Source organism: Salminus brasiliensis, chromosome 14 (assembly GCF_030463535.1).
Source record: "Salminus brasiliensis chromosome 14, fSalBra1.hap2, whole genome shotgun sequence".
In the NCBI taxonomy this organism is placed as follows: domain Eukaryota; kingdom Metazoa; phylum Chordata; class Actinopteri; order Characiformes; family Bryconidae; genus Salminus; species Salminus brasiliensis.
In genome coordinates, this window is record NC_132891.1 from 8,379,223 (window position 1) to 8,398,009 (window position 18,787).

At 41.5% G+C, this 18,787-nt stretch overlaps 1 protein-coding gene across 1 annotated transcript in view; it reads left to right on the forward strand.

The window, feature by feature from the left end:
- Nucleotides 1–17,892, forward strand: part of pex14 (peroxisomal biogenesis factor 14) — a 100,286-nt gene extending 82,394 nt beyond the window's left edge. Inside the window, exons 7-9 of the mRNA XM_072696547.1 lie at nucleotides 1,241–1,338; nucleotides 10,739–10,830; nucleotides 14,640–17,892. Coding sequence (XP_072552648.1) covers nucleotides 1,241–1,338; nucleotides 10,739–10,830; nucleotides 14,640–15,102 — 653 coding nt within the window. The 3' untranslated portion in view covers nucleotides 15,103–17,892. The remainder of the gene's footprint in view (nucleotides 1–1,240; nucleotides 1,339–10,738; nucleotides 10,831–14,639) is intronic.
- The last annotated feature ends 895 nt before the right edge of the window (nucleotides 17,893–18,787 follow it).

Below are 18,787 nucleotides of genomic sequence, written 5' to 3' on the forward strand. Positions count from 1 at the left end.
AAGGAACACATGTAATATGTGCTGAAAAGCTGTTTCTGTGAAAGGAAAGCCCTGCAACCGTGCACTGGAGAGCCGACAGTCGGCAGCTAATAATATCTGTTGATGTTAATCCATAGAGTTGATTTAACACTTTACAGAGCATGATTTATAGAGGCGTTTATTGGTTTTCTGTAACATAATCAGTTTGGAAACTTAATGCATTGTTTGGGAATGCATGTGTGACTGGAAGCAGGGGGAGAGCAACTTGTGCTCTGGGTTATTTGAAATGATACCCCCATTAATAACACCAACTCTTGGCCTGTTAGCGCTGCTTTTCCTGGGCTTTCTCTGTGATCCTCGGGACCGTCTCAACCTGGCAATAACACAATCTTCGGAGTCGATGGAAAATGAGCTATATTTACTCAGATTAGTGAGGACACTTTGTCTAGCCTCCTCCGCAGGCTCCCAAATGAGGGGATTTTTTTTCTCTGTCTTGTTGATTGTTTGGAGAGTTTGAGAGAGACTAACCCATGCTAATGGAGGTTTAGAGACGGTGGGTTGATACAAGATCAGACACTGGTGATTAATCATGAACAAATGTAGTCGTCTTCTATTACTGACTGAGGGGAAAGAAGAGCCAAACAGAAATCTATGAGCAGCATCAACAGAAGATTCGAGGGCGGAGTACATTTTAGCATATTTTTATCTGTTTATCATTTTGATTTTCTCCTTCTGAATTCAGCTTGGAGTCTCCTGGGGGATGATCATTTAGTGACGTGGCTCGTAATTTGGGAGTGGGCAAACAAAAAAAACAAAATTTCGCCAAATGAGATTTTAATGAAGCCTTTTTGATTCATGTATCATTCGTTAGCTTATTGTTGCAAAAAAACATTTCATCACCGTTTTTGCCTTTTTCTGCTTTTCGCCATAATGTGGAAATTTCCCCAACTGACTTGATGCAATGGTGGCATGTAATGCAATTACAGTACCATGCTGGAAATTCAGTGAGCTCTTTAGAACAACCCATTCTTGCACTAATGTGTGTAACGGCAGACTGATGAATGAATTCACTCATTAAGAGGTGTCCCAATACATTTGTCCATATAGTAGTTCTAAAGCAGTTGTTCAGTCTTCCCTAAATGCTGGCTATATCTGGCTGTGATGCACATAAGAATATTGTATTTATATATTTTCTAGTATCTAGTAGTAATAGTAGTAGTTCTTATTAAACATTGACACTGTCTGTATGTTTTGGCTGCAGTGACCCAGCTGCAGGCGACTTTAGCCTCAGTGCAGGACTTGTTGGTCCAGCAGCAGAAGAGAATACAGGAGCTGTCTCAAGAGCTGGCAAACTCTCAGGTAACCCCACCATACCCACACATACACTTCTTATGCTACTGTCTATTATCATATGACCCTGACCAGGTATATGCACATCACCCTTTTATTTGGTGAAACAGTTGCAGCAAACAGTTTCTTCCTCCAACAGAATGATCATGATTTGAGTTCTATCAGTCTTATGTTGGCAAAGGAGTGTTCAAATGGCAGTCCTCAGAATGGAGGAATGCCAGGAATCCCTTTCAAAGAATACGGTCACTGCTGTTTGCAGTGTGGCCTGTGGTATGTGAAGGGATGGGTTAACAGGAGGGTACACAAGAGGAAAAACAGAGAATCCAGCTGTCTTCTGGGTAAAACAGAGGCCACATTCCTTCCCAAAGTGGTAATTTCTCACCAACTTAACATGAATTGCAGGGACTTGTAGTGTTGCTCCATGTGGTGTAAATAAAGTTCCCCATTGGCCTTTTTTTCTCCCTCTCTCTCTCTCTCTCTCTCTCTCTCTCTCAAGGGTGCAGACAGCCTCTATAAAACAAGGCCATTTTAAGCTTAAAACAACACCCAGCATTTATCACACTCTTTGATATGGATGTCTTGCCCTGATAAAACCGTTAGTGTCGACATGGCTCATATGCCGCTGAAATCGGAAGTGTGCATGAGCAAGACTGAGTGTATATTGCAGAAGCCCAATAAAGTGCATGTAAAGGCATCAGCACAAGGCTAAAGCAGGCCAGCCAGGGACAGCCGCAGGAACAGGACCCGCTCGTCATCACCTCACCTATTTTCAGTTGACAAGAGACCTCATTTAAGCCCCTCCTAGATGCCATCTGAAAAGCAGAACCATTCAAATTACACTCTTAAAAATAACACTGCCAAAATGGGTTGTTTGGAGAGAAGCCATAGAGGAACCACTTTTGGCCTGTTAGAAGGTCTTACAGTTAATGATTCTTAAAAATATGATGCTATGGTCTTGTACCAGTAAACGTGTGTTCCATATCCAAACCTAGAACCATTCTTTGGGGGACGTATCATTCAAAAAGGTGGAATCACTGTTGTCAATAACATTTATTCAGATTGGGTGCAGATAGCTCAGTTTTGATGTTGGTTCTGTACAGCTGTAAACTGTCAAACATTGTTAACATAACGTGTTTTTAAAGTTTTATTAAAATGCACAATGCTTCATATATCAAAAATGGTGATTTAAAGCTTGAGTAAGATAACTTGACAATAATTTCTGGTTATAGATTATTACAGTGCATGTTTTATCATAATATCATAATTTTTGTAACTCCCAAAATATCCAAAAGTAAATTATATATATATATATGCAATCGAAATAATGCAACCCCCATTCCATATAAGATTTATTAGCAAAATTTACAAACTCACTGCAATCAACCAATCAAACGACCAATTTAAATAGATCAACCTAATACCAAAACAAGTGGTTTCTCCAAATTTAACACAAATTGCCACTTTTAATGACTACTGCAAACTTGATGCCTAGCCAGACACCATCTTCTGGCAATGTTCCTCATCATGAGCAGTGCCTTATGTTCACTAATATTCTCAAGTTTATAATATTCTCAAATATCTTTTTTTCCAATCCCGATAAAGACTTCTGATGAGGTTCAAGTCAGGCGACTTTGACAGCTACTACTGAATCTTCCAGGACTTCTTCTGATACCAAGCCTTGGTGGACTTTGAGGTATGCTTGGGATCATTGTCCTGTTGCAAGGTCCAGTGACGCCTAAGCTTGAGCAGATTACGTGATGTTTTTACCTTGGATTTCCTGATATTCGATTGAATCCATCTTGCCCTGCCTAGTGGTATGTCTGGAGGAGGAGGGATGAAAACATTTAATGAATTTTTAGATTGATTTTAAACTTTGCTTAAAGACCAGATGTTCACCCACATCCACAAGGTTGGTGGATCTCTTTAGGTACGCCGTCCTGAAAGAAATCTTACTGTAACTGTTTCTCTTACGCGAAAAATGGACATGATTTACAAGCTTGAAGAAGTAGCACTGGAACGAAGCTGGAATAAACATTGACGGAACCCAGCATCATCATCTCTAGCTGCCTTGGTGTCAGCTCTGTTGTGTGTGTGTGTGTGTTTTTCCCTATCACGAGCTAATTTAGTGCGGCATGGTGTCATTATCTTTCAGTGGAGTGCTCATCATGACTGCGTGTTGTCTCTTCACTTTTGAAGACATATGCTTACGATCCATAACGTCTCTCGCTCATCTGAGGGAAATAGCTGGCGTTTAGAACGAGCTCCCTGTTAAAAACACATCTCCATACCTCCAGTATGAAACTCTACTCACTTTGTATCTCATGATGCTCTGATAAATCATCCCGCAGCAGGCGCCAAAAAGCGCTTTGGAATTGCGACGGAGCCGATGTTTTATGTCCACAGCTTGTTAAGCACATGGGTGTTTGAATGTAGCATCTGGATCCCGCAGGAAAACATATGCGAACGCATCTGGCCTCGTACGAATCCCAGAGAAAAATATGAACCTCTCACCCCTCTGAAGTTCATCAAAACTGCAGACTCACCACTTCTCCTTTCTTGCCCCCCCCCTCTCAAAAAGAGATCCGTCTCTCCATGGATGGCCTGAACTGACTTGGCAAATTGAGCCAGAGTAGTAGGCACTCTCCGCCCGTAAGCTCTCCACATCAGCCTTCCGCTCAGTTCGCTCAGCCGGCCGAAGCCAAACAGAGGTAGAAATGGATTCCTGTTAAAAATCTAAATTGAATTAAAAAGTGTTGCCGTCATTTACCGTGAGTGCCTTGTTGGAAGACAGCAGTGTGTAAAAAGTATATTTCACATCAAAACATCCATTAAACAAATCATAAACTCTGCTTTATAGCCAAAGTGTTGATCTTAAATTTTCCTGCGTGAGACGTGGGCCCTGTTGTCTCCAGCCATATGGGAAATTGTGGAAATTGTTTTCAGGTCCGGAGTGTGTGATTGAGAACACATGTTGAGCCACTGAGCCTAGTTATCATTTTCACTTTGCGGTTTTCTGCCCTGCCTTTTTGGGCTGCGCTGTGCCGAGCAGAACGCGCCAGGCTCGGCAATTAGAACTCTTTAACACGGAAATGTGCGTTTAACCTAAAACACATGGCAACTCTTGTTTCTTCAGCAGCTAAGTAAACATTTCATATCATTTCAAACGCTGAATTACAGTATGTGCTCAGTTTAACTAGCTGAGTTGGTTTTTTTTTTTTTTTACAGTATTATGATATTATACAGTAATGAAGTGTCAGATCGTTTAAAACTTGGCACTTTCTAGACTCTTTAGAGCATTTTGTCATTGCAGCATGAGCGCATTGCTGTTGTAATTGAATTTGCATTAAAGAGCCCATATCATGGAAAAACACATTTCTTTACTTTTTGAAACGGGCTTGTTGTGTGGACATTATTAGAGTTAACTAGGGTTGCAGCAGTATACGTTCTAAGGTTTACCATGGTATGAAAATGTATGGTTGTCATAGAATGTACATTTGCATAATTTTGTTGTTTTTTTGGGAATAAAATGCAATCAAAAAGAGAATCCCACCAGTTTCTTACTATTTTCCTACCAAAAACCATTGGAAAATAACCAATAGATTAATCCATCAGACCTGCCTGATGTTTTGGAGATGCTCTGACGTCAGACTGGCTCAGATCCTTACTCTTGCCCGTTTGTCCTGCATCACCTTCAAGAACTGACTATTCACTTGCTGCCTGATATGTTGACCCCAAACTTTAACAGGTGTTATTTTAACGAGATAATAATGTACTTCAGTTTAATTTTAATTCTATGGCCGCTCAGTGTGAAATGCACTAGAAGTACCAGACATCATAAACCGCCAAAGCTGTCAAAGATACAGGGATTTTCTATGTCACGTCCAGTTAAACAAAAATATTGTATTAGAGAATCCCACAAGATTCTTACTAGTTTCAGCATTTTAAAGCCAGGCAGTCACTCAATTAATAGGGAAAAAAACCTGCAGATTAATCAATAAGAATGATTATTAGCTGGAAACAAAATAATAGTTAGAGCTTTACCATCACATTCAGCTTTCTTAGAGACATTTTATATCTACTAACATTAATAAATTGTTTTAACTTTACTAAATATTGTGTTCAGCCCAAAAAGCTGGAATAATAAAAAGAATAATAATAATGACAGTAATAATATTAATATTAATAATAATAACATTTACATTTATGGCATTTAGCAGACGCTCTTATCCAGAGCGACTTACAAAAGTGCTTTGCTATTTACCCAAGAAAAGAGATAATAATAATCATGATGTTTTATGAAACTGTTTTCATACTGTGAAAATCTCATATCGTTGCAGCCCTAGTTTCAAAACACACTTTACTGCCCAGTCCAGGCGCTTGGTCACTCCTGAATCAAAGTAAGTGAGTGTAATATTTTTAATTGGTTTGTTAATTTCCAAAAGGCATAAAGTTAAAAACAAAAACAAAGAAAATGACAAAGAGCCAGTTTTGGGATCTCATGATTTTGGGATCTTCACCCATTCTTCCTTCCAAAAGGCTTCCAACTGTCTGGCTGCACAGCTTGTTTGAGGTGTATCCACAGATGTTTCAATAGTGTTTAGGTCAGAGAACTGTGAAGGAAGACAAAAACTTTCAGCTCGTGCCTCATCGGGTAATCTATTGTGAATTCTGAGGTGTGTTTAGAATCGTTAACAGGTGGGGTTTTTTTTTTTTTTTTTTGCTGGAATGGGAGTTTGCTGGTATGTCGAACAGTGCATCACCACTCCAGAGTTGATTAAATCTGCCCAAGCTTTTGTACTAAACACAGAGAAAAACCCTTCTCTTGCTTAAAAAGTTGAAACGATTGTGTCGTCTTTAATTTGACACTTCTTAGACATCAGTTGAACCTCTGCTCACTACACACCCAAACAGAAATGTACAGTTACTGTAAATGAACAGGGCAGTCAGTCAGAACAGGGTTCCTTCTAAACACGTCTGGAGGACAGAAATAGAAGGAATAAAAGAAATCGAATAATGGTCATGCAAGCATGAATTAGGATGTTTATCAATGGACCCCAAAGCCAAAATACGACCTGAGAACATGGTGCCTTTACGTGATCTAATAAGCATGTTTGCATTGCTGTCAGCAGTTAATTGGTTATGGTTAATTTTACCATATGCATAGGACTTCATGTCTTGGAATTGCTATCTTCATTGTCATCAGCAGATGCGGAAATTATCGACATAAGCCCGGAATTTTCATATCAGTGCACCCTCGTTTTAAATCCAGAGATATTTCCCTTATTAGTGGCTGCACATGGAAGATTAGGAGCTTGTGCAGTTTGTAGCCGATGAGCTCGCCACTGGGATGGTGCATAAACAGGCTGAAATGAATTGTACCAGTGCTTTCATTGGAAACACTCCTGAGGGATTTAGTTTCAAGCTGATTCCACCATAAATATACATGCATTACACGAGGAAAATATTATCGGGGAGAGAAGCTGTGAGTTAATTTGCATTCAGACGTTTTTAAACTGTCCTTGTTAAGATATTATCCACTGCTAATGGTCTGCAGGCATTTACTAATGTATTCAATGTTTTCGCTGGCTGTCTGCTGCTGTTCTGCGAGTGTGTGTGTGTGTGTGTCTGTGTGTGTATTAGTCTCTCTCTGAGGGGTGTGATGTTCTCTATGAGGATTACCTTTACAGGAAAGGAGGTGAATCAAAGGGGAAAGAAGCAGGATTACTTGGTAGTGGCTACGGTCAGCATTTGGCAGATGTTATCCAGAGCAACTAATACTTTTTTCATGTAGCAGAATTTGGCAGAAATACAGTTAAGTTATTTCCAGGCACTGTGTGCTCACCTGGGCGGGGAGCCGGACCCCGTCTGCCATGTGGAGAGCAGTTTCACTTATGTAAACCTAGGTTTCCACACATGACCTGACACAAGACAAGGAATTGACTCTCTTTAAGGAAATGTATGTTTGTGACACTTGTAATTGTGTAGTTTTGTGTATCACAGTATTTTACACATTTCCTGATCAGCCATTACATTAAACCACCTGCCAAATATCGGGTTGACCCCCCGTAGTGTCATTAAAAACAGCTCTGAACTGTTGAGCCATGGACACTCCACAAGACACAGCCAGCCTTAACCTTTTCCACTGTTTGTGGCACTGCTGTGGGATTGGATCATAGTGGCCGTGGTTGATCATGACCCGGTCACTGGTTCACTGATTCCTCTTTCTTGAAGCACTTTTGATAGGTACTGACCACTGCATACAAGGAACACCCAACAAGACTTGCCTGCCTGTTTTGGAGATGCGCTGACCCAGGCATTTCTTGTCAAAGTGGCTGAGTGGCTTGTCAAATCCTTACTCTTGACCATTTTTCCTGCATCCAGCATCACCTTCAAGAACTGACTGTTCACCTGCTGCTTAAGATGTTGGCAGGTGTTATTTTAACCAGATAAATAATGTATTTCACTTTACTTCACGTAAGTGGTTTAAATTCTATGGCTGATCAGTGTAAAATGCACCAGAAGTGCCAGACGTCATAAACCGCCAAAGAACAGTGTTGGCCATGTCTAATGTTGAAGCCCTAGCAGTGCTATTAATTGTAATTGGAACTGACTGAACCTCTGAAGATTTTGTGGTACTATTTCAGAACGTCTGTTTTGATCCCAAGAGTTCCAGAAGAACCTTAAAAGACTAATATCATATACCTTCACTATGACCCTCTGTGGTACCCCACCTTGTTTTATGGTAATTACTGACAGTAGTGAAAAGACAATTAACAGCAGTCAAGCTGCCATCATTTGCCTTTTATTTGTACATTTCTTGGTGACACAAGCTCGGCCTTAGGTCACAAATGAGCTTGTTGTCGCAGGACTTTCAGCACGCTCTGCTGCGAGGTGCGTTGTGGCTCCTGTTTGAAAAACGTTATTTAGATTTTATGTCTGGGAAGTGTAAGCTCAGCCGCCGAAGCAATTAATTTTTTTTCCACAGGTAAAATGAGCGAGAGGCACATTCCAGCCTTATTATGTGGGTGCCATGGGGAGTTGGGGATTATGATGGTCGTAATGAGGTGAGGCCTGTAATAAGAGTGTCTTCGCTGGGCCTAATGCGCTCAGCCCGGATCAGATGTGCCCTCCGAAAACACCGCACTTTATCAGAGGCGGCTTTAGAAGCAGATAGGAGAGAAACCCCAACCTTGCCCGCCCCTCCCTCCCCACCCTGCACTGTAAATGAGTCTGATCCTTTTCAGATGTGATTCAATTAATTTCCTTTAGATGTAATTACATGTGAAAGAGTCCAAGTTATCCCTCTTCACTCGACAGGGGGTCTCCGCATCCTAACTAGCAGCCCCCGGTGAGTCAGGCATTCTTAATTACTTTCAGTTTTCTTTTCCCCAGCCCTTTTTACTTCATTTCCACACCTCTTCCCCCTCTCCCTCTCCTCTTCCTCGGAGGGCGGGAGGACGGGGGGATTAGGCGGTGGATGAGGGCTGTTTGTTTGTGGACGGTTCAAAGCTTCAGGTACCCCTGTGACTGGTGTAAGTTTACAAGACTTTTATTTCCTCCTCCAAACAGGGCTCAGGAGCCTCGCATAATCCGCTCGAATTTGAGTCTGGGTACACGAGCCGCCCCACTTTGGGCATTGAAGTGGAGTTTGTTCTCTAAAATTATGATTGTGGTGAGAGTTTTGGGAAAGCACAGAGGACTGAGTGCATCATCATTTGAAAAAAGGAACCGACAGCCTTTATTTAGTTGAATTCATTGAGTGTTTTAAGTTGACGTATAGATAGTAAGTGTATGACTGTGGTTGGGGCTGTGTTTTCTTTTACAGAGGGCTCTATTTTTAACACTAAACACGAACACAAAAACACTGTCATTATTTCTGAGTCTTACCAGATAGTGTTGCTGTCCTCTCTTTGTGTCCTCTCAGGGTGAAGAAATTGCAACCATTTAGCTTTTAGCCTTGCCCCCTCTCACTTTCCCAGGTTTGGCATTCTCAAGCTTTACTTCAAAATAAGCCAGTACTTTCGCTTCTAATGTGTGTTTAGCTCCAGTTTGGTTCAGCTGAGGAAGCAGGTGATGGCGAGAAGAGATGGTAAAAGTCGCTTGGCTAGTATTAGCTTTTAGCCTTTTTGTCGTGTCTTGTCTTGCTTTGATGTGCACTGCGTTTGAGTTCCCCTTTGTGGACACTGGCTCAGGAAAAGCCCCGTTCACGAGGCCTGGTCCACGGAGCAACTCGTATTCCCATAACTAGCCAAGTCTGGAGGTGATGATGAGCTGCTCTCTAGTATCAACAACACCATATTCTCTGTCAGCTTTGAGTACCCCTGGTGGGTTTGTGGTGTAAATATAATGAGTCAAGACTGTGAGTCTATGAGTTCCAGCCCTGGTTATGCACTATTTTGAAATAGGAACAACAGTGTTTAGGGTTCACATTATGTCGGTTTCATATGCTGGACTCAGTTTAAGAGGTTAATTAGTTTAATTGATTTTCGTTGTTTTCTAATGTAGCCATTTGTAACATAGCCTTTTGTGGTGGATTTTAGAGCACATCATAAACAAGATATTTTTATTTGAGTTAAATGTTATTTCCAACATTCAGTTAAATCATTATTCTGTGCCAAAGAAAATACAGTTTGACATTCTCAGGCCACTTTAACAGTCAGAGTTGCCACAGGTTCCTTTTCCCTTCTTTCTTTGCGTGAAATGGCATCATCAACCACCTGTCCATTTAAAAAAGAAAAAGATGGATGATTTTTTTTTCAGAAGTCATTTGCTATTCAAATATTTGCAGGCCATTTCAATTGGCCATCATTCCATGCTGCAATTCATTCCTTGCCAAGCTGTAGGTGATAACGCTCCTTTTAATAAAAACCCCTCTGACTTGTGGCTGCCTGATGAATGCAGCCATTGTTGTGCTCGAGACCTCTTATCAAGCACCTCTGTCCTGCTGAAATCAGCAGTCGGAAATATGGAAAAATATGTAAAAATGGTGCGATCAATTTCCCTTTTTCCTTTTTTTCCCCAAAAGATCCTGAGCTCATGAGCCCTTTCCGTTTTTCTGGCATATCTGTGCAAGTGTAAGGGATGTGGGCTAGCCATTACTGAGAAAGGCCTTTACTGAATTTGTTGAGATATTATCATAATGGTTGTACCATGTATGCACCGATCTACTGACTGATAAATGTGTTCCTTTGAACTAGAACAGTGAGCAACTGAAAAGGTTTTGCATAAACTGTGTGATGTTTCCATACGTCTGGGCTGATACAGTGAATTACATGACTCAGTTCGGCTTGTGCGCTCTCCTGAGTCACTGTGTTTTATGGGAATAGGTTTCTTTTCCAGCGTACCAGTAGATCTAAAGAAAAGAGACTAAAAGGATCTGTTTGTAATTTGTCTGTCCTCTTATCTGCAGGCCTCCTCTGCTACCAACCGCATGCTGGAGTCCCAAGGCATCAGTGAGCTGAAGGCTGAGATTGCTTCCCTGAAGGGGCTTTTGCTCAGCAGGTAAACTCTTCCTCTGTTCACCTGAACTGGGCCGAACAGATAACGGGCAGCAGCGTCCATTGACACATTTGCAGGAAGTATAGACAGTTGCTTGCTCACCATATGGAGGGTCCACACTATGGTCTGTGGTCTCTGAATGAAATGTAGGATGAAATCAGTCTGAATCTGCCACAATCAGAGCACAGTGAGTTCACCCCAGCATTCAGTCTGCAGCTGGTCAGTTTATTGCATTGTCTTTAAAAGGATTTTCTGACCGAAATAATGGGAGCCAGCAAAGCTCACTGCTTTTGAATTCAGACCTTGCATGTTAAGCCTACTCCTCAACCTTCACGCTTAGCAAAACAGGTTCCATGAACTACTCAAAAAGGTTTCTGCTACATGTAACACATGGGGAACCTTTTTATGATGCTACATGGAACCAGTTCCACAACGATTTAAGCTCTTATCCAGAGCCACTTACATTCAAATCATGTTACACAGGCAGGCAAATGTCGCGTTAGGAGTCAGCAGAGGACTCTTATTGGTGAAGCTGCAAGCGTCAGTGCGTCCCCAGGCCAGGGAGTCAAACTCTGATCTGCCACTAGGAGGGTGTTGTTGTTACTCACCATGCTTCAAATGATTGTTTAAGTGGTCATGGTTCAGTATACAAGCATCACCTTTACTAAAGTAGCGTAAGCCCCTTTTTTGGGGTAAATGTGTTTTGGACCAGTGCATTCATTTAGCCCACAGACTGAAAGCATATTTTTGTTTTAGTTGTTGGATACATATAGATAGGAAATCAATGAAAAATAATCACATGCCATTTGTAGCTCAGGGGTCAATCAACTCTGGTCTAGAAGTACAGTATTTTGCTATTTTCTTGAGGTGAGGTTAGCGTGTTGGAGCAGGGTCAGAGCCAGGACGCATTTTAGGCTGATAAGAATCTCAAGATGAACTGTAAGAAGTTCATAAGATTGGGCTTTATTCACCAGCCGTTCTTAAGAATGAAACCCTTTATCTTAAAACCCCCTTATGCAGTTTTCACAAAATTTCTTGCTTCAGTGTTTTTGTGTTTAGTAATTGTTTCAGTTAAGGAGGACAGTGGGATCCATCATTATAAGAGCAGAGCTGTGAACAGTGCTGCACTTTAGATACACATCATGAATCTGACGTAGAGATATCCGTAGAGGTTTTCTCAGGAACGAATTGAAGAAATGTCTTGGAGATATTGGGGAATGTGGCCCCATGTTCTTCTAAAATATTCTCTTAAACTCTTTCTGTGACTACTTTCTATGTTCTGTGTCTTGTATCACACCCTAATTATTACTAAACAGTAACTTCATGCAAAACAGTGCAAACTGTCCGAGTTGTTCCTAAGTAATAACAGTGGGTGAGGGGGGCAGTAACCACTAGTAGTTGAGAGAAGTTTAAGAGGTTAATTAGTTTAATTGATTTTCGTTGTTTTCTAATGTAGCCATTTGTAACATAGCCTTTTGTGGTGGATTTTAGAGCACATCATAAACAAGATATTTTTATTTGAGTTAAATGTTATTTCCAACATTCAGTTAAATATCTGCAGTGGAAAGTGAAATGGAGGAAAACCAGAAAACTAAAAATTCTGTAAAAAAAAAAAAAAAAATAGAAGTGATGACTGATGTGATGTCAAAAATTCATTAGTTTCCTTGTGTAAAAAGATAATAGGAAAAAAGGATTTCTTAAGATGCTTGTGAATCCGGCCATAGAGAACCAATGCTATACAGCACACATGTGCCCACTTCTGTTCACCACAGTCAAACATCAAATAAGATGTGTTAAAGAGTTTGTTGTGTATGTGTCACATCCGACTCTGCAGTGGGACATGCCACTGAAAGTGGTTCGTTACTGGTTAATTAAGCCTAATGCGTCCAACAGGTTCCCCCACTGCTTTAAGATGGAGCTTTTCTCACTTTCATTAATGGTTACTTGGTTATGCGTCATGCAAATTAAACCCTTAGTAATCTCATACACCTGAAATACCCACACATCAAAGCTTTCGTTTTCGGTCTTTTGTTCTTGTTCTACATTTTAATCTCTGGCTGTGTTTCTTTTTTCTAATTGAACAAATGTCTGTATCACATTTTTACAACATGGCTTTTCAAAAGGGCTAAAAGCTAAACACAGACGCTTCACCATCTGCTGCTACGATCGCTGCTCTGGCTATTCAAATGAATTGGCAGGGAATATTTGATGTCTTTGTAAAAGTAGCTTTACCGTTGTTATTTGCTGTACTTACACTGTTGCGTCTCTGCCAGGTGTGGGAGACATATGGCTAAAATTGTAGTCTCTTATACTTGAGTGCACTTTACAGGTCTGCAAAGCTTTTAGTGTTTCTCTGCACCAATAATCATATCATACATTTTTATTTTGGTAGGATCAAAGCTGATGAATATGCGCTTTAATAGGAGAAGGCTCCTCAGTGTTGCTCAGATTGATTCACAGGGGTTTAGAGAAATTGCTGAAAGAGGAATTTAGCCAGTGTTCACTGGATAGTTGGCTATTAGTTAGCTACAAAATGGCTACTGTTCACTGTTGAGAAATCTGAACGACGTGCTATCCTCGGTATGATGGTGGAAGTGATGTCAATTCAGATCTGTGATGGAACTCAAGCCTGTACGACAAATGACTTGACTTGACATCATTGTTTGTTTCCTAAGCCACTTAAATGTGGTGGCAAACGTAGCTCCGGGAAATCCCGTGCTCTGTAACTTTTTATCACTTACTACTCAATTTGAAAGTTTCTGGTGATTCCCAAGGTACTTACTGTCAGCCGTCGTGATTATCTTTGGGAATATTCGGATAGACCATAAATACACCTTTTCTTTTAAGCCATTACAATGACAATTTAAGAGCGCGGGATTTCCCGGAGTCACTACTGCGCCGCTCCTGTCTCCAACACTGTAGCCAATTTTGTTTGGGTCACAGATATACAGTGGTTTTGTTAAATCTTCAAAAACTATTAATGGACTTGGTGTGAAGTTTGTATGTTATGTTATGTCAGAAATCTGAGATATTCTTTCTGGAATTCTTTTTGGCCAAAGAGCGTTCTGTCCACCTTCAGAAATGTTCTTGATACCAGCTTGACCCAAAGCTTAGCAAAATTCTCTCCAGACCCAAAAATGTTATTTAGATGTTTCTTAGAATTTTCTCTAGATCTAAGAACTTTCTTGTTAGGTCCAGGTAAAACCAAAGCGTCTTGTTTTGTAACCAAAAGCTGGGTAAAATTCTCTCCAGACCCAAAAACGTTCCTCTTGAGTCCAGCTTGACCCAAAACACCAAATTTAGAATCTAACAGCTCAAAATCCTGTCCAGACCCAAAAATGTTCTTCTCGAATTCAGCTCGATCCAAAGAAGCAAAATTTATATCCTAAAGCTTGATGAAATTCTCTCCAGATCTGAGATCTGAGAAAGCAAGCAAGTTCTTGCCAAAGCAAGTTCTAAATCCAAAAGCTTGACTCTCCAAATAAACAGACCCCTCTGGATGTTTAATGATAGCTGCTTTAGCTTCGAGTTACATTCGCTTCATCATTTTCTAGTGACATTATTTATAATAAATAAATTGTGATCAATTCAAATGAAAGTTAAATTCCACCGTTCAGTGTCTTCGATCAACCTCTAAAATGTTTAATCTGCATAAACTTTAGGCTTCTCAGGCTAATGAATTGTTGATTTCAAATCCTAATGAGCCTAAGCAAGCCTAAGGGTGTCTCATTCCTTTATGCACACATTCTATGTCTCTCTGTCTTTCTCTCTCTCTCTCTCTCTCTCTCTCTCTCTCTCTCTCTCTCTTCCAGGAGACAGTTTCCTGCCTCTCCTTCCCTCCCCAAAATCCCATCCTGGCAGATTCCTCTGAAGCCTGGCACACTGTCCAACCCCCCCTCGGTCAACCACACCAACAGCAGCAGTGACATCTCTCCCGTCAGCAACGAGTCTGCCAGCTCCTCGCCCATCAAAGAGGGCCACAGCTCGCAGGTGACCCCGTCCAGCGTGCACAGCCTGAACGGAGAGGCAGGACTGGGGGCCATGCTGCCTCTGGACCTGAAGGACCAGGTCCGCATGGAGGTGCAGGGAGAGGAGGAAAGGAAAGTAGAGGAAGAGGAAGAAGAAGAGGAAGAGGACGACGTGACTCACGTGGACGAAGAAGAGCACCTAAGCGTCCAGACGGAGGACAGGAGAGGAGGGGACGGACAGTTTAATGAGCAGGTGGAGAAGTTGCGGCGTCCTGAAGGGGCCAGCAACGAGAGCGAGGTGGATTAGGCCGAGCTCTAGCAGTTCTGTGTGCTTCAGTGTATTCCTACCATTCACTCACCCCTTACTTTAATCCGGTTCCACAGTTGCTCCCTTTAGGCAGGCCATTGCGACCACTGTACACTGCACTGTGATATAAAGCAACAGGTGAGACGAAAGCAGTCTAACCTCGTTGTTTGTGTTCGCTACTCTCGCAACGTGATTTCTTTTTTTTCTTTCTTTCTTTTTCTTCTTTTTTTCTTTCCGGCAGAGGCTCTAACGTTCTTGCATGCCCAGGCAAGCTCCATAACAAGCAGTGTGAAACTAGACGATGACAGAGTTATGATCTCCTCCTCCTTTTTTCAGCTCTTTATTTATTTATTTTTCTATTAGCAACCATTCTGTGCCCAGACATTTCTCACAACACTAGTTATTTCACAAGACGTTAGCTAACTGTCCTTCCGGATCATGTTCAGAGTACTATCAACATACTGTATATCTACAGGTCACATTACTGTACGGAATTGCAGGCAAGGGCCTACAACTGCAAATCATGGACACCAAAGAATCACAGTGTTCCGCTTCTTGTGTTTTGTGTGTGGTTTGTGGGTCACGTGACCCGACTTTCCGCGTCACGCGCAACCACAGAGAGACCCATCCTCTGCTGTCACGGTGGACGAGCTCTCGTCTGGACTTTAACCATCTGTTCACGTTGGCTGTGCTCTCTCTCTCTCTCTCTCGCTCTCTCTCTCTCTCTCTCTCTCTCTCTCTCTCTCTCTCTCTCATAGCGTGGCTCAGCACCTAGCATGTCGGTGGAGGAACAAGCCCTTGTAATTTCCGATTAAAGTGATGATGGGTTTGCTTCCTGGTGGTGCTGAGAATTGGAGAGCACAGAAGAGGCAAATAAACACTGTTTTTAATGCACTCTGCATGAGTGAGTGAGCGAGCTAAAGCGAGAGAGCGTAAGGGAGGGAGGGACTGAAAGCAAGTGAGAGAAAAGAGAGAGGGCGAAAAACAAAAGCAGTCTGCTTGCTCAGTTGCATCTCTGCCGTCTCCAACAGGGCAGCTGATTTGGTTTGTGAAGTATGTTAATAATCAAATGATCAACAAATAACAGATGTATTAGTTCATGCAGCTTGAAATGTCAAGGAGGCTAAAATCGGAAATCTAATACTCAAAGCCTGTTCTATTGTATTATATTACATGACAAAGCCTCCAGTCCAAATTACGCCGGCCTCCTACAGTGAATAATCTTAACATGAAACGGCGCCGGGGTTTTTGTAATTAAACCATGTAAAACAATGGATGCTTCAGCAGAGGTGCTGACAGTCGTGCTTCTCTCTTTTGTGGGGCTTTTCTCTCCGAGTCCTGAGGGAGAGAAAAAAAGAGAGAATAAAAAAGACCAGAAAAAACACCCCTGATGCAAATGGAGAGTAACATATGAATACTTAACTAATGGAATTACTCACTCGCCAGCTGACGAGAAGAAAAGAAAAAAAAATAAAGCGAGAAAGATCCCGGAGAGAGAATTAGAGCGTCAGCTCTACTCTGACATTTTCACTTTTAACAAATGGCCTTCAGAGTAACGTGATTATGGCCCGAGCAGGTGAAGCGATTGTGCGCTGTGGCAGCGGTCGCTGTGCCTCTCCACCGTGGAGGAACCTTACTGTCTAGATTACAGCTGGCTTGCAACGTCGCCAGTAAGACTGAGAAAAGGTGTTGATGTGTAATACGGTAGTGAATATGAACATAAACACGTACACGTACTGTAATACCGGCTTATGATTTTTAAATGAATAGTAATAATCAACAAAATTGAGGTATGAAAGGAATACTCCACTGTTTTTAACTAATATCCGTCTGTCCCATGCTTGTGATAGACACCGCGGAGCAGGCGCTAAACTGCCCGCTGGGTTCTACTAGAAGTGTGTTCGGGTCAGCAGATTTTTGTTTATGTAGGTTACTGTATACCACCCATGTGGGAGATTAGGTGGGAAAAGGGTTATTTGGTCTGATACTGACCCACGACAAGAAGGCCTAGACATCAGTGGAGCATAGCATCAGAGCGTGCATACATGCGTTTTTTTATGAAAGCAAACATTCATATGGATATTCATGTGTGTTGCCGCTGACTCTGAAGTAGGTAGTCTTATCAGAGATCAGACATGGCCTTCTTCCCACTGCAGTCTGTTGTAGAGACCCCCAGTGAGTGTGCTGTTAAGATGACTGTGGAATTCTGATAGCAGAGAGAATGTAAATATTTGTAATAAATTTGATTTAACACCAGCTTTGTTGTTCTGCTGCTTGACCTAACGCTGGAGGTGGTGCAAAGCTTTAAAACTGCCGTCTCTTCCTAAGAGCTTCTGAACTGTTATAGTTGTGTGCAAATGTTTGGGTACCCCTGGGCAAACTATTAAACGTGCAGAAGAATGATGCAGTGCATACCTCAGAAAACACCATGTAAGAAATGCTGAAAGCTGAAGCTTTTGGAAAGAGTGCTCTCAAGAAAAACACAGGCTTAACAAAAAGCTTGTGAAAGATGGAAGAACTGCCAGATTGTTGCGAGTGTTATGAAAGACGCTCACTCAGTAGAATTCAGCAGTCTGAAAGTTCATCAAATATCATGTTTTAAAAGGATTTGCAAAAGAGGCTTCAAAAATCTACAAAATATGTGCTTTGACCCGGCATTCAACTGCATCTGAACACATGACCGTCTGTATAACAACTGCTGCTGTCTGTATGGACAAAAGTATTGGGACACCTGCTCATTCATTTTTTTTCTCCTGAAATCAAGGGTATTAAAATAGAACCTATTCTGCTTTTGTTGGACTAACTGTCTCTACTGTCCAGGACAGGCTTTCTGCTAGATTCTGAAGCACTGCTGTGAGGTTTTGATTGCATTCATCCCAAACGTATTGGATGGGGCACCATCTATCATTCCAGAGAACACAGGGGACTTTATACCCCTCTAGCCCACACCTAGGTTCATGTTTATCTGCTTCAGAGAGTCCTATTCTATGAGTGCAACTTAAAGTAGCTGAATGCATTCATTAGAATGGGTATCCACAGGCATTTGGGCATATAGTGAAGCGGATTGTCTGTATAAGAGAATTTTTAAACTGCACATTAGTATTCATGAATCTTTAATGGTTGGATATGTGCTCTAGATGGCCAAAAAAAAAAAATAATCAAATAACTAAAATAATGCATGTCTGTGTGTAAGGCCAGCGGTGAGAACAAGATGTTCACTGATCCCAGAATTGAGTTTCATGTAAAGGTCCACTTGCCGTGTGGGTTTTAATGGGGGGACTTTGGCACTTCATTCTAAATTTTACACAAGATCAGCACTCTTCGGGCTGGTTTCAATGAGGTCTCTATTAAGTGGACTCAATCGATAACCTGTGATCCTAAAACAGCATTCTTTGAGGGGGGAAAAACGCACATTCCACTATCGTAAGCAATACGAATATTCCAGTGCATTATCAAGTTTATGAATTTAATTTGTCTGTCAAGGTCTAAATGATCAATAGCATTGCACATATTGATGTGGTGTATAAACTTCTTGAAGGTTCGATACCGCATCCCTTTGTAATCCATTAACCTCTCCCTGGAGTTCAGACCGGGCTCAGATTTATAGAGGCTGCTGTAATAAATGCACTTGTACATCATTTAGTGTCTTATGGGAGCAGCAGTGCATTCCTGCCCAGAAAGCCTC